Here is a 14489-nt window from a genome sequence, read left to right on the forward strand (position 1 = left end):
ATGGCATCCACTCGCTTCACAGGGCCTTCGTGCCATGATCTTGACAATACTCTGCGTATTGATGCTGGCTCATGTCGCGGAGGATTCGACTTTTCTCTTTTGTTCGAGGAATCAATCCTCCAAATATTACCTATTCTTTTAATGCTAATCATTGCTCCTGTTCGACTTTGGCAACTCTCACACACTCGAAACAAAGTCGTGAGCTCCTTTTTGGTGTTTATCAAGCTTGTAAGTCGTCCGAATTTTCCCCCTCCTCTTTCCCTTTTCTTCCGCAGCCCGCATGAGATCCACCACTTCAACATCCATTCGCTTTCAATATAACGATATGCATGTCTAACCACTTTACCTTTTTGGTGATTTATAGGCAGCTTGGTTGGCTTTACTGGGACTTCAAATCGCACAGACAGCCCTATGGGCTCTTCCGGCAGCCGACAGGACGAAGACATCTATCCCAGCTAATGCATTGCTGACTGTCGGCGTGCTTGTGCTGAGTTTGCTTTCATATGCAGAACATGTGCGCTCGGTGAAACCATCTTTCATTTTAAATACCTACCTCTTCTGCAGCCTGCTTTTCGATATTGCTCGGTCGAGGACGCTATGGCTGCGCAGCGAAGATTCATTCAACACCACCATTGCTATTATTACTACGGTTGCAGTTGGCGTCAAGTGTTTGCTTTTTATTCTGGAAGCTATCGAAAAGAGACATATCTTGCAATCGGAATATGCAGGCTATCCACCAGAAGCCACAGCGGGTTTCTATAACCGTGCTATGTTCTGGTGGCTGAACCCACTTTTCAAAATTGGCTTCAATGGTGCTCTTCGCGTGGAGGACTTATTTGCCCTCGATAAGGAGCTTGGTTCCGAGCGTCTCCTGGCTCGATTCTCACAAAAATGGAGCAAAGGTATTTCCCATCCGTCTGCCTTGAAGCTTCCACATCGCTGACCAAGCTAGTCAACACCAAAGCCCCGAATACTTTGCAATGGGAGTCTATGAAGGCTGCCAAATGGCCACTGCTCGCTGGTATCCCCGCAAGAGCCTGTGTCGTAGCTTTCAACTTCTGTCAGCCTTTGCTCCTGGAAAGATCGCTATCTTTCTTCAATTCTCCCGTTGACCCGTCTAACACGAACATTGGATATGGTCTTATTGGAGCATACATCATGGTGTATGGCGGCCTGGCAATCTCCATGGGACAATACCAGCACCTTACGTACCGCGGAATTACCATGGTGAGAGGAGTGCTTATTACAATGCTTTACAAGAAAGCCACATGTCTCACCCTGAGTGACGCCGACCCGGCAAACTCAATGACTCTTATGAGTGCGGACGTTGAGCGCATCACGCAGGGCTGGTCTACCCTCCATGAAATCTGGGCTAATTCCGTCGAAATTGCCCTTGCCATCTACCTCTTAGAACGGCAGCTCGGTATTTCTTGCATTGTGCCCGTCTGCGTTGCACTTTTCGCCTTGGTTGGCTCACTGGTGGGCATGTCTTTCGTTGTCGCTCACCAGGCCAAGTGGCTGGAGGCTATCGAGAAGCGTATTTCCTCTACTTCCGGTATGCTTGGGTCGATCAAGGGAGTCAAGATGCTCGGTCTGCAAGATTCCTTCATGAAGTTTGTGCATGGACTTCGACTCAGCGAATTGGATATCTCCAGAAAATTCCGAACCCTTCTGGTTTACAACATGGGTTTCGGCTGGTTGACACGCATATTTGCCCCGATCTTCACTTTTGGTATCTATGTTGGCATCTCGAGCGAGCCATTGAATGTTTCTCGCGTTTTCACTTCTTTGTCTCTATTTTCGCTTCTCGCAGACCCGCTCCTGACTCTCGTCATGGCGCTGATGTCATTTGCCGGCGCGGTCGGATCTTTCCAACGCATCCAGGAATTCCTTGAGAAGGATACCTATTCCGATGGCCGACAGAAACCCTCTGAAACTCAGTCCCACGACAATATTGATGAGAAGCGCCTGCTTCCCAAATCCGTCGATCTCGATCTCGGTTCCATTCACACTGACTCGACTGAGTCCTTCATGCGCCTCAGTACCCCCTGTTCTTCTAATGCCATGGTGATTGAAGGTGGAAGCTTTGGATGGGAGGCAGACAAAGATGCGATTCTCAAGGACATCAATGTGACTGTCGCCAACGGCAGCTTTACCATGCTCATCGGACCTTCTGGGTGTGGAAAGTCGACACTTCTCAAGGCTCTTCTTGGAGAGATCCCATCCGCGCACGGCAAAGTTGAACTCTCGTCCTCCAGTGTTGCATTCTGTGATCAGACTCCGTGGCACATGAACGGAACTATCAAAGAAAGCATTGTTGCCATGTCTGGTTATGATCCCAAATGGTACGCCTCAGTGCTCCAGGCATGCGCCTTGGAGGAGGATCTCGCACATTTCCCACGCGGTGACGCTGCTGTCATCGGAAGCAAAGGTGTCGCTCTGAGTGGAGGTCAAAGTCAACGCATCGCGCTCGCTCGTGCTGTCTACGCCCGCCGCAAGATCATCATTCTCGATGATGCCCTTAGCGGCTTGGATGCAACAACCGAGAACCACATCTTCCACAGCCTCTTCGGTCAAATGGGTCTTTTCCGCCAATTCGGAACTTCCGTCATTGTCGCTTCATCTTCTGTGACCCGCCTTCCCTACACTGATCACATTGTTGTCTTGGAATCAGATGGCCGGATCTTGGAGCAAGGCACCTTCGCTTCCCTGAACAAGACCGGTGGATACGTTTCAAGCTTCGGACTTGGTTCACCTGACTGGGAATACACTAATCGGCGCTACTCGGGATCTACAACCTACTCCAGCGTCGGCACTACTCTGAAAGAGAAGGAGTCATTGGTTCAGGAGCCAGAGATTCAAGAGCCAGAGAACCACGACGCTGGTGGCGATCTAGGAATCTACACCTACTATGTCAGCGCCATTGGCTGGTTCCCAGCCGTCTTTTTCGTGGTCGCCATTGCCGGATTCGTCTTCTGCATTTCCTTCCCCAGCATCTGGCTCAAATGGTGGGCCCAGTCTGACACTGCCCACCCCAAACAGGAGATTGGCCACTACCTTGGTATCTACGTGATGCTGGGCTGTGTTGCAATGCTCTCTTTGATTGCTGGCTCTTGGGAAATGATCATCAAGATGGTCCCGAAGTCGGGCGAGTTCTTCCACCGCAAGCTTTTGACCACTGTTCTCAGTGCGCCTATGTTGTTCTTCTCTTCCACGGATAGTGGTGCTATCCTCAACAGATTCAGTCAAGATTTGATGCTCATCGACATGGAACTCCCCATCGCTGCCATCAACACCGTTGCGACATTCTTCCTTTGCCTCGCCCAGATGGCACTGATCGGTGTCTCTTCCAAATACGCTGCTATTTCATTCCCATTCGTTCTCGCTCTGCTTTTCATCATCCAAAAAATCTATCTGCGCACTTCACGCCAGCTTCGTTACCTCGACCTTGAGGCCAAGGCTCCGCTCTACTCTCACTTCACGGACTGTCTTCAGGGCCTGGTGACCCTGCGCGCATTCGGTTGGCAACACGCTATGGAGCAGAAGAACATTGAGCTCCTCGATCTCTCACAGCGTCCATTCTATTTCATGTTTGCTATTCAACGCTGGCTTACTCTGTCTCTCGACATGGTGGTCGCTGGTATTGCCGTTCTCCTTATCATCCTGGTCGTCGCCCTCCGTGGATCCGCTCTGAGTGCTGGATCCGTCGGTGTCGCTTTGTTGAACGTCATCCAGTTCAGCCAGAGCATCAAGCTTGTGGTCACCTTCTGGACCAACTTGGAAACTCACATCGGTTCCATCCAGCGTGTTAAGGACTTTACCACTACTGTCGAATCGGAGGACAAGGCTGGTGAAGACAAGGATGTTCCCCCCAACTGGCCTTCCAACGGAGCAATCAAATTCGATTCTGTCTCCGCGGCTTACAGGCCCAATGAGCCAGTTCTCAACAACGTTTCTCTGAACGTCATGGCCGGTGAGAAAGTCGGCATCTGTGGTCGAACCGGAAGGTAAGAAAAGTTTACACCATCTCCCTTGTACTCAATGCTAATCTACAAAAAACAGTGGGAAAACATCTATGATCATGAGTCTCTTCCGAATGATGGAGTTGACCAGCGGCACCATCACAGTTGACGGAGTCGACATCAGCCAACTTCCCCGACGAGAGATCCGATCCCGCATCAACGGCGTCTCCCAAGACTCCCTCCTCTTCAAGGGCAGTGTACGCCTGAACGCGGATCCAACCGGATGCTACACCGACAAAGATATCTTGGCAGCGCTCAAAAGCGTTCAACTCCTCCCTGTGCTGCAAGAAAAGGGCAACCTGGACACGGACATCGACGAGATCCACTTGTCGCACGGCCAAAAACAACTTTTCTGCCTTGCTCGCGCTATCCTTCGCCCGGGCAACATCCTAGTCCTGGACGAGGCTACTAGCAAGTAAGTCATTTCCCCCTTGTTATCTACACTCCCCTGCATGATCGCTTGCGCGGAGCCGGGATCCGAGCGCAGATCTCTTTTGACTTCGGATCTATGCATTGCCAGCACTTCCCCACAGTGTAACCTAGACACATCCCTTGCTTCATATGACTAACGGTTTTTCTCAGTATTGATACCAAAACCGATGAGATTATGCAACGTGTGATTCGTGAGAAGTTCTGCGGTCATACTATTATTTCCGTGGCACACAAGCTCGATACAATCCTTGATTACGATCGCATTGTTGTCTTGGATGCAGGTCAGATTGTTGAGAACGGGGAGCCTTGGACTTTGCTCAAGGAGCCAAAGTCTCATTTCAGCAAACTCTATGCGAGTGCTGCGACGATGGATGAGCTGGATTAATTTCGTTCGATTCGCCATTTTGTCTTGATCCCTTCGAGGATTTACATTTATTGCACAGGTTAGGCGTCTTTTCTTCTTGGACTCCTTTGAGGTACATATGACTTTGGGTTATTTTTTTTATTTTGGGGCGCGGTGTACATGGATTTTGACATGACCCTGATGCATTTTTTCCTCTCATTGACCCTCTTATACCCTTTCTTGGGGTGATTTACTTTGCATTGCACGCTTTTTGTCTTGGTCATTGAATTTTAGAAGCCCATTGTGGGATGAGCACGTCTATACTCCTCTTTAGTACTTACTACACTTCGATTCCAAGTCTACTTTCAATCTTAATCATCCATGGATCCAAATCTATTTGTCTTATCTACATATTAATTACGAGAAATTTCTCTCTATTCATTTTACTATCCTTGCTACTACTAGGTATTTCTAGCACTCAGTCGGTCATAGGCGTATAAGGCCTGGTGATGTCGCCCTCTTGACCACCCGTGGACACCACTGAATACTCATTGGTCGTTTCATGTTAAAATTGCCGTAAAATGACTTCGAAAAGCTCAGCTGTTACCTAGTTAACCCTTGGAAGATAAATTGTCAATGGGTAGCCGGATTAATGTACACATCGGCATGTTTATCTCGAAGTCCGGCAGAGATATACATTGAGACCTCGGGACCGGGAATAAAGCACACCCTGGTCAACTTCGTCATACACACTAAGTATAAGACACAAGACCTATGCCTGCGCGCCGGTGTTATTTTAAGAGCTTTTAGAGCTATCTAGAATCATACAGATAGTCAAACTGATCGGAGTTTCTGTCAGGAAAGGGTGGGAAATGGAGTTGGAAGGGGTTGGCCGATCAGGGGTTTTTACAACTCCGGGGCACCTTTTGGGGAAGGCCGTTGGGATATGTACATCCATGGATACATGGATCATGGATTGTAATTCCAAGGTTTGTCTTTGTTTGCTTACATAGCTTGGTAACTCTACATGCCCAGGTGAATTATTCAAAACCCAGGTACGTTTAGAACAAAGCCATGACTAACTTGGAACGAATCCTCCTTCGGGGCTCCAGGGCTTCAACCTCCAGGGCTTGGAATCGATGCTACCTACCCATGGCCGCCCCTCGCACAACACCTTTGGAAATTCTCCAGATCTACCTAGGTAAAGACTTAAGGGAGACAAAGGCCCATTGGCACCAACCTTGGAAACCCATACCAACCGGAGGTCCCTAACCCCTCTGGGCAAACTCCAACTTGGAAGTCACTAAACTACAACCTTGCCCAGGTGGAAGGTCAAACACACTAAAGAACAACCTTGGAAATCCATTATGCACCCCATCCAAAATTGGAAACTATCCTAAGGAGAGACGAAAACACCGATCGCGAATACCATACATTGGAGCAAAGAAAAAAGATCAAATTGCAACGAGCCACAGGCCACGTACAGCCTCAACTACAGCACCATCGTGTCATCATCATTCTGCAACTCCTCATCGAAGCCGAATTCCCAATCACCCCGCTCAATGCGACTGACCCGATCGAGCTCAGACTGGAATTCACGCCGAAGGTGCTCAAGCGTCACGATGATACGACGCTTAAGTAAATTGTTCGTAGCAGGGACTTCAAAGGAGACACTGCCGCGTCGGTCAATGGTGGAGGACTTGCTGCCTCTGCGGTGGAAGGCCGCGGTGCGTTGACCGGTGGGAGAATTATCGGCGTCTTCCATGGAGACATTTCCATCCTCGTCGGCATGTGTGCTTGCGCGACGCTCGTCTCCGAAGGTCGTGCTGATGGGGGGACCGTTTTCGACGAGAATGTAGGCCTCGCTCTTATCGACACAGGCGAGAAGGTTGATGAGAGATAGGAGCTCGTGGCGGATTTCCTTGCTTTCCGCATCGTCTTCTTCGACTGGGGGTCGGGCTGCGTCGTCGACTTCCTTGCCGCTGTGAGTGAGGGCTGATGATGTGTCACGAGCCTTGCGGAGTTCTTGGACGTTGCGGTAGGCGATTTCGGCAGCGCCGCGGTAGTCGCTGCGAGCGATGCGGTAGGCTTGCAGGATGCGAGTGTAGTCGGGGGTGGCTTGGAATTTTTTGCTATCTGCGTCCAGCCATGATACGTTGGTATTCTGCTTGCGGGTAAGGTGGACGAGAATTTCGTCGATGAAAGAGGCGATGTTGGGCACGAGGGAAGTGGGGAATCGGAGGATCTGTTTGAGACCGGCAGTTCCTGGGCCGGAGACTGCGAGGATGGTGGAGATGAGTTCAGTAAGCTCACTCCTTTGCAGCTTGAGGTCTTGTAACCTGGTCAGGGCCGAGTAGGCTTGGTCGAATTGGCAAGTCTTCAAGGCTCCAGTGAACAGACGTGATAGAAGGTCATCGCGGATAGTTGAATATTCGACGTCTTGTTCGGCCCAGCTTTCGGAGTCAAGGGCTTGCAGCGCCAGGCTGGCGAAGTCCGCGACGTGGGAGTAGGAGCGCGCTTTTTCGAAAATTGAGAGGATGTGCTGGTAGTATTTTGCGAGACCGTTGTGGAAACAGTCCACGTCGAGGAGGTCCAACAGCTCTGCGGACATGTCGGAAAGGTTGCCCATAGGCTTACCACAAGCTAAAGGTAAGTTAGCTTGCTTGATCAGTAGACGAAACCAGAATCGAGATACATACAGAGTAAGTAAGCTGCCTTGCGGAAGTAGATTGCCGCAGCATCAAATTCTGACATAGCGGCATGCAGGCGGCCCTTCACGTACGTCGACCAAGAAGTGGTCGACTGGAAACGAAGGAAGTCCCATGCTAGATCAATGTTGTTCCTGGCTATCAGGTCGCATTGAATGTGCGCCACAGCATTTTGATAATTGACCTCGCCTTCGCGGGTAATCCAAGCCACGACATCTCTGATACCCAGAGTCAGGGTGTATGTTTGTGGTGAGTCAATGGCTTGCTGTGGCTTGATATCGGTCACGAAAAGGTCCTCAAGAATGCTTGCAGTCCGTTGATTCTTGCCATTCGAGCCGTCCTTGAGTTGTCTCGACGTTGATGACTCGTGTAAACCTGCAGGGCTGCCGGGACACTTGCGGACATTAGAGCTGAGCCAAGACATCATCTCGTATTCACGCAAAAGATCGACAAGAGAGGAGAAGAGGACGGGGGCGTTGAAATCGGACTCTTTGGATTGCTCCACCTCACCGTCTAGGAAGGTAACCAGAATGAGCAAATCGAAGAAGATTTGGCGCATGATAAAAATTGTTTCCTGTGCACCACTGACAAGAACTCTTGCACCGAAAGATGTCGAGGACAGCTCAGAGTCCTCTCCGCAGAAGTGAAGGGAGGCGGTGGTGATAATAGAAAGGAATGCATCCATGGGTAGGCAATCCGTGTTCATGTATTCGCTCAAGGCAGCGTCCAAGTTATCAAATGTCTTGTTGGAGACCTGATTTGTGAAGTCGCAACGCTCTCGGAAACTGTCCATCCGGTCCAAAATGGACGAAGAAGGCTCAGAGAAGATTTCAGTCTGGAGGGCAGCCCTGCACGCCCCATCAAGCTGAGGAGAGAACTTCTTGCGGAAGTCAGCTGCCGCCTTCAGTAAGAGGGATGCAGTCTGGGAGCCCGGGCCGATCTCTCGAGGGACATTTCTGTGTCGCCAACGATCCATCATGAGCGGCACACCCTCATTAAGCTCGGTCTCAGAATTGTGCAACAAAAGCTCGGTGATACTGCATTCCCGCACCACCGCACATGCGTCAGTGAGAAGAAGCCAAGGCATGTCGGTATAAGAATCGTAAGCCAAGGAAACGGGCTCAAATCGACGCTTGTTCAGGTCTTCCACGACCTGCCAGAACTGGCGCCACTTCGAGTCTGTGTCAGATGTGAAGCGATCATAATCCATCTCATCATCGGCAAATTTGCGAAGAGAGACTGCAGATGCTATCGTGGAGCATAGGCGCTCCGCCAAAGGCACGCTCTTCTTCAGCCCACCGGATGAAGCAGAGGAAAGCGGCTTGAGAGCTTCTTGATAAACAGCCAAAGCGGTCTCCAAAACCTCGGGCAGATATCTGTTCGGCTGCAACAGGTACTTGAGCCACTTTTCGGTCGGATCAACAACATCATCCACGAGTAGAGTAGGCGGTTGCTCATGGCGATGCGTTTCGAATGTCGTTGAAACCCACTTGCTGTCCCAATCGGACACCAGAGTCTGCAGATCAAAGTGCAAAGTGTAGAGTTGGTAAAGACCGTGGTTTCTCCAAAGCACCCACATCTCCATGCCCTTGCCTTCTTCCCGAGATTTCACCTGGAAATCAGCGATGCTCCAGAACATGTTGCCAGTCGCATCCGGGTCCACGGGTCGGAAAGTAGCATCCGCGAATAGTTCCTCAATCACAAGCTCCGACGTGAGACCACCCTTCACAGCCCAGAATTTGAACTTGCCATCCTCGAACGGCGAATATGTGACGGCGTAGAAGCGGTGTCCGCCATCCATGGCTCGCTCGGCGTTGAAAACGCGCATGAATGACGACTCGGCGGGGTTGAGTGTGTACGGAGCAAGATCCGGATCCTGGAGCTGGCGTCCGAGAAGATCCTTTGTCGCCGCAAGCTTGTTCGTTGCAAGATTCCAGATCTTGAGGGTATGGTTCAAACAGATCGCGAATACGTAGGTTTCGTCGGAGGTGGTCGCGATCGCATTCGCGACATTCAAATCGAGGTTGCGTCCGTCGTGTCGGATGGAGGAGGGTGCGTTCCATTTAACGAGGCCACGAATCGAAGAACCCCATGTTCTTTCATCAAAGGTAAGAGGAGACCAGTGGGAGCCTGTTTGTAGTAGCAGTCAGCATACCGCAATCGCGCGAAAAATATCAATCACAAGCAAGAAAGCCTCACCATCATCGCCGGCTCTGCGGGTCAATCGCAGCAAAGAGCCGTTGTCAAGAGAGATGAATAACTCCAGAGGACTGCTAGCATGCAGTCGGTGCGGGTTCGAGAAGGCCAAAGGAGCAGGAACGCAAGTTTTGCACCAGTCCCTCACGTTTTCATCGATGGAGGAGGTTCGGCGGAAGAATTCAGGGCGTAGAGACAGGGTGTGAAGGTGCTTGGAGGCGGTGATCACAAAGACGTTGATGATCTCGTGGTCTTCGGAATCGGAAAGCTCGACGCCAAATGGAAGGATTGCCTCCTGGAAATCCAATCGCAGAGTCACGTTGTATTCGTAAACCTCGGTGCCACCCTTCGTCAGGTCTGCGCACTGGATCTCGAGGACTTTGTTGTCGTTGATGACTCTCCACAGGAAGGTCCGCGGATAGACCCTGCGCTTGCGAAAGTATACATCTCCTTGCGTCGCCAAGTAGCGTCTCGCGAATTCGTCTTCGTCTTTGGCGATTGGGAGTTCCTGGTCGGCGGATGAGATCGAGAAGCGTGGGCGACGGATCAGGCTGTCTTGTGTTGGGATTTGAATGTTGGCGACCGTGGTAGGCGCGTATGGCCGAAGGTCGACCCTTGAATCTTTGTAAATTTTCGCCATGATCGATTGAGTATAAGTTTCAACTTAGCACTCCATGGCCCGGGGTGGTGGAAGATCGAAGGGCGGGAAGAGAGAGTTATCGGGGAGCTCAAAAAACAAAAGTCTTGGCATTTGGCGCGATAGCTCTGCCTAGTACTCCCGACACTTTTACTTCAGCTCCAAACATCGATTATATTACATTTTCAAAGGGCCTGGTTGATTTGAAGCTATGGTGGTTTGTTTCATGCAATAAATTAATGTCCATGAAGTATTCTAAACGCTGAGAATCCACTAATCACATAAACAGCTACTGAATATGTTGCTCGTCAAGTCACTAACATCGTGTCGTAGTCAAGTTAATCTAGAAAGGCTGATCATTTGTCTTCCAGGTCCTTCTCGGTAGGATCACCGATACCATCCTCGTTGATAGCAAAGAGACAATCACTCTCTGGGAGGCAAGGGCTGTCATAAATCTTGCAAATTCGAGTCTCACCACGACCCTTCTTCAGGCTGAGACGAGTCGTACTGGCGTGAGCAATAATATTACCACCGATAGGCTTCTTCGGGTCCGGATTGAACATGGCACTTGGTCCACCATCAACCTGCGCGACGACCTGGTTCGTGATGACAACGGCAATACCAAACTCATCTGCAAGACGCTGCAGAGTACGCATAAACTTGGCCAGATGAGTCTGCCGCGAAGAAAGCTCACCACGACCGTTGAAATCTGTGCGGTAGAGAGATGTCGCGGAGTCAACAACCAGCAGTGAGAAGCGAGTCTCACACATCATTTGAGAAGCCTGGTTAAGAAGTTGGAGCTGGTGGTCTGAGTTGTATGCGCGTGCATACGCCACATTATCGAGAACCTCCTCACCGACGAGGCCATAACGCTGTGCAACTGCTAGCAGTCGGACTGGACGAAATGTTCCCTCTGTGTCGATGTATAGACACTTGCCTTCACCACCTCCCATGTCAAATGGCAACTGACAGGTCACAGCAAGAGTGTGACAGATCTGACTCTTTCCGGTTCTGAACTCGCCGAAGATTTCTGTGATCGAACCTGTTTCAACACCGCCTCCAAGCAACGTGTCCAGGCGCTTTGAGCCTGTGGTGATTGAGATGAGCTCGCTTCTTCGCGCGTGCATTTCCGTGGCCGTCGTAAATCCCATGGGCACCAACTTTGCGGCTGGTTGAGCAGACTCGTTAGCTTCGAATGTCCATGGTATATAATCCATCAACCTGGGGAGCGTGGACTTACCTTCCACTAAAATCTTGGTGGCTTTTTGTTCTGAGATACCCTTGATTGTTTCCAGCAGGCGCCTGGGTCTAGAGGAAAGAATACACGTCAGTCATGTCGGAAATATCTCGCTGCATGCTGGCCGCAGACGTGACACCGATTGCTATAGATCAGGGTGATCGGATACGTACGTGTAAGCCACTGCCTCGACAGTGTGATATCCTGCATCGACGAATAGCTTAATGTCCCTGCCAGTCAACCCCGCAACACCCTATTGATCGAGTCAGCTTTCCAATTCCGCTTTTATTGGCCGTAACCTCGAGGCATCACTCACATCTAGTGCAGAGAGCGGGGTGGGGGCACCAGGGCCTGGGAGCCCACTCTCATCAAACTGTTCTTGTCCCTCCATTTCCATGACTGCCGTACAAAATCAATTGTTCGTAGCAGATTGCTGGAGCCTCTTTGGCTATCTCACGGCTGAGGAGCGTATGGATCGACAGGGTTGAGACGCGTCGGTCGAAACTGGAAGCGGCGTGGGCGAGCTGTGGTGTCGCGTCTAACACCAGGAGAAGCCGAGGATCGTGAGGGACAAGTTCTTTCGCAGTTTGCCTCTTCACTTTTCAAAACTTGTTTGTGGCAAAACTCAGGATGACTCCTCGTCAACAAATTGGACGCGTCGGCGGGATCGCGAGATCACGTGGGTCGTTGCTGCCTTGGACTTTTCCGGTTTTGTCCAAAGCCTTCTTTTCTACTTTATTTCGGAATCTTCGAACGACACTAATTATTGACTTAAAATCAAGCGCTGGGGGATGATATCCCGACGTTTATGGCAATTTTGTTCGTTGGAACGGTCTGCAAGGATCAATGATCGATTTGCAACAATAAAAAGCGTAAGAATACCTATCCTGTGATTCAACTTATCGGAAACTCCATATTTAGTTGAAACAACATCTCCTCGAGCTTTCTTCTTCTTTCCGTTCAAAATAGAGAATGTGTTGGGCTTTTGCCCAAAGACCTCCACAGTACCTGATCAACACCAATGCAAAATGTCCACACACTGCATGTCTCTGTGATGCCATCGTGTCTCTTACAAGACACGGACTGTTCATTCATCTCCTTGGTGCGACTCATTCGCGGAGGAGTTCCGCCATGGACGAAACGGGCGAAGCAACGACTTTCGGAAATTCCGTTTATGATACTCCCGCAAGGTCGAGTTGAATTCCAACTGCTCGGCAGCCAGTCCTTCTGGGACATTCTCGTTGAAGATCTGACTCATCTTGCGGCGGAACTCTTCGGATGATCGCCGGCGAAGGCCCTCTATATAACGAAAGGCTTGGTCAGTCTTGCTTCTCAATGATCAAACCATATCGGGGTCCACTTACTAGTGAACCGTGATACTCGCTTGTGCTCTGGCGAAGAATGAGAATCAATTCCCTTCAAGGCTGCGGCATATTGCGATTCATTCTGTGCTCCATATAAGCCTGATCGGTAATCTTTTGCCTCTGGGTGGTGGCGCGATGGGAATGCCCGAGAGTGGAAGCTGACGCGCCTGTCCTTGGGGGATGATCTTTGAATCCGACAAGAGCCTCCTCTCGTGCGGGCGACATGAGTATTGACCTAGGGTGAGATTTCTGGCTCACGGGCAGACTTGCTCGGCTGTACCAGCTGCCGGGTTTCTGTGCCTCGTACACGAAGCCTGCAGAGGCCAGGTCTAGTTCGGAGGCGATGGCTCGTCGACTAGCTGGGAGCACTGGCTTTGGGCTAGTCATCGAGCCCTGAGAGTCCACCGAGACTATGGAGTCCTCCGAATTCTGGGCCACTGAATTCAGTGCCAAACTGGCAGGTCTGCTTCCGACAGGAGTTGCGGGCTGGCGTGGACTCGGGATGGGTGTGTTGGAGTTCGAGTTCCAGATTCCTTCGATCTCAATACCTCGTTCCAGAGCTCTCGCCCCAAATGGGATGTCATCCTTGTGGAGCATAGGATCCATCTCTGCCTCTTCCTCTTGTTCCTTTGCCTCGGTCACGGCATACCTGCGCATCTTCCATTTGTTGTAACCAAGGACGCAAAGCCCGTAGGTGAAGACAAGGCCCTGCACATGCTGTCAGCGAAAACCAGACCCCTGGACGGAGCATTTCTTCGTTCCACGTACGATCAAAGCCGCCATCATCTTTTGGTGTTCAAAGTCAGCTGATGATATTTCTAACGGCGTGTACCATAAACATACCACGCTCAGTTTCTCCCATAGTTGCCAGTCCACCCAGAACCTCATTGTGGACGAAATGTGACAGCGCGTTGGCCGTGGCAGGAATATCTCAGTGCATCCAAAGTTATCTCACACGTAGTTCAGATAGATCAGTTGTAGCGACGACATCGGGAATGCACAGAGCCAACGGAACCCAAGCAAAGACTAACAAACGCGGAAGGCACGATGGTCAACCTCAGTGCCAACAACCTTGGAATATTTTCATATCTGACGTGTTCGATAATATATCCCGATCACCTCTATACATCCATCCCGCTATACTTAGATATAGTCCACGAGTACACAACAGCCGTAACAAACAAATGTGTATTCCAGAATAATCGATATTAGGTTTTTCGGCACCAGGCCATTGTGCTATGAAAAGGGACCCGTGGCAGACCTCGACAAAACCAAACACAGACCTTCGTTCAAGTGAAACCAAAAAAATGTCTGAAATTCCATATGAAATTTTGCCAAAAGCAAAAAAGAAATCTCTCCCTCGGGGAATCGAACCCCGGTCTCCCGCGCTTATCGGTGTTAATGACAAGCGGAAATCATCACCACTAGACCAAGGAAGATAAGATGGTTGAGTTACTGCTCGACCACTTGGCTGGTTGATGTAAGCAGCGAACTTATTAGAAAATATGATCACGTCCGCAACTGAGGAATATACAACAAGCAAGACCTAT

General features: G+C 50.3%; 3 protein-coding genes across 3 annotated transcripts; 1 reads left to right on the top strand and 2 right to left on the bottom strand.

The window, feature by feature from the left end:
* abcB (uncharacterized protein) lies at positions 1-4839 on the top strand (the record flags this gene model as incomplete). Its single annotated transcript, XM_056951233.1, has 5 exons — positions 1-228; positions 365-902; positions 953-4007; positions 4063-4437; positions 4605-4839. 5 exons carry the CDS (start codon positions 1-3, stop codon positions 4837-4839), a joined length of 4431 nt encoding a protein of 1476 aa, XP_056817148.1.
* Positions 4840-6289: 1450 nt separating this feature from the next.
* Positions 6290-10341, bottom strand: N7506_001938 (nucleoporin Nup120/160; the record flags this gene model as incomplete). The annotated part of the gene is made up of 3 exons (XM_056951234.1): positions 6290-7440; positions 7497-9635; positions 9705-10341. The coding sequence occupies 3 exons, from the start codon at positions 10339-10341 to the stop codon at positions 6290-6292; spliced, it is 3927 nt and encodes a 1308-aa protein (XP_056817149.1).
* A 353-nt stretch (positions 10342-10694) lies between these two features.
* N7506_001939 (recombinase RAD51) lies at positions 10695-13827 on the bottom strand (the record flags this gene model as incomplete). Its single annotated transcript, XM_056951235.1, has 11 exons — positions 10695-11506; positions 11579-11646; positions 11749-11828; positions 11892-11974; positions 12033-12173; positions 12231-12334; positions 12757-12874; positions 12940-13106; positions 13220-13647; positions 13708-13725; positions 13783-13827. The coding sequence occupies 11 exons, from the start codon at positions 13825-13827 to the stop codon at positions 10695-10697; spliced, it is 2064 nt and encodes a 687-aa protein (XP_056817150.1).
* Positions 13828-14489: the final 662 nt, after the last annotated feature.

The sequence above is a fragment of the Penicillium brevicompactum genome, assembly GCF_028827555.1.
Source record: "Penicillium brevicompactum strain IBT 35665 chromosome Unknown utg000001l_segment0_segment0, whole genome shotgun sequence".
In the NCBI taxonomy this organism is placed as follows: Eukaryota; Fungi; Ascomycota; class Eurotiomycetes; order Eurotiales; family Aspergillaceae; genus Penicillium; species Penicillium brevicompactum.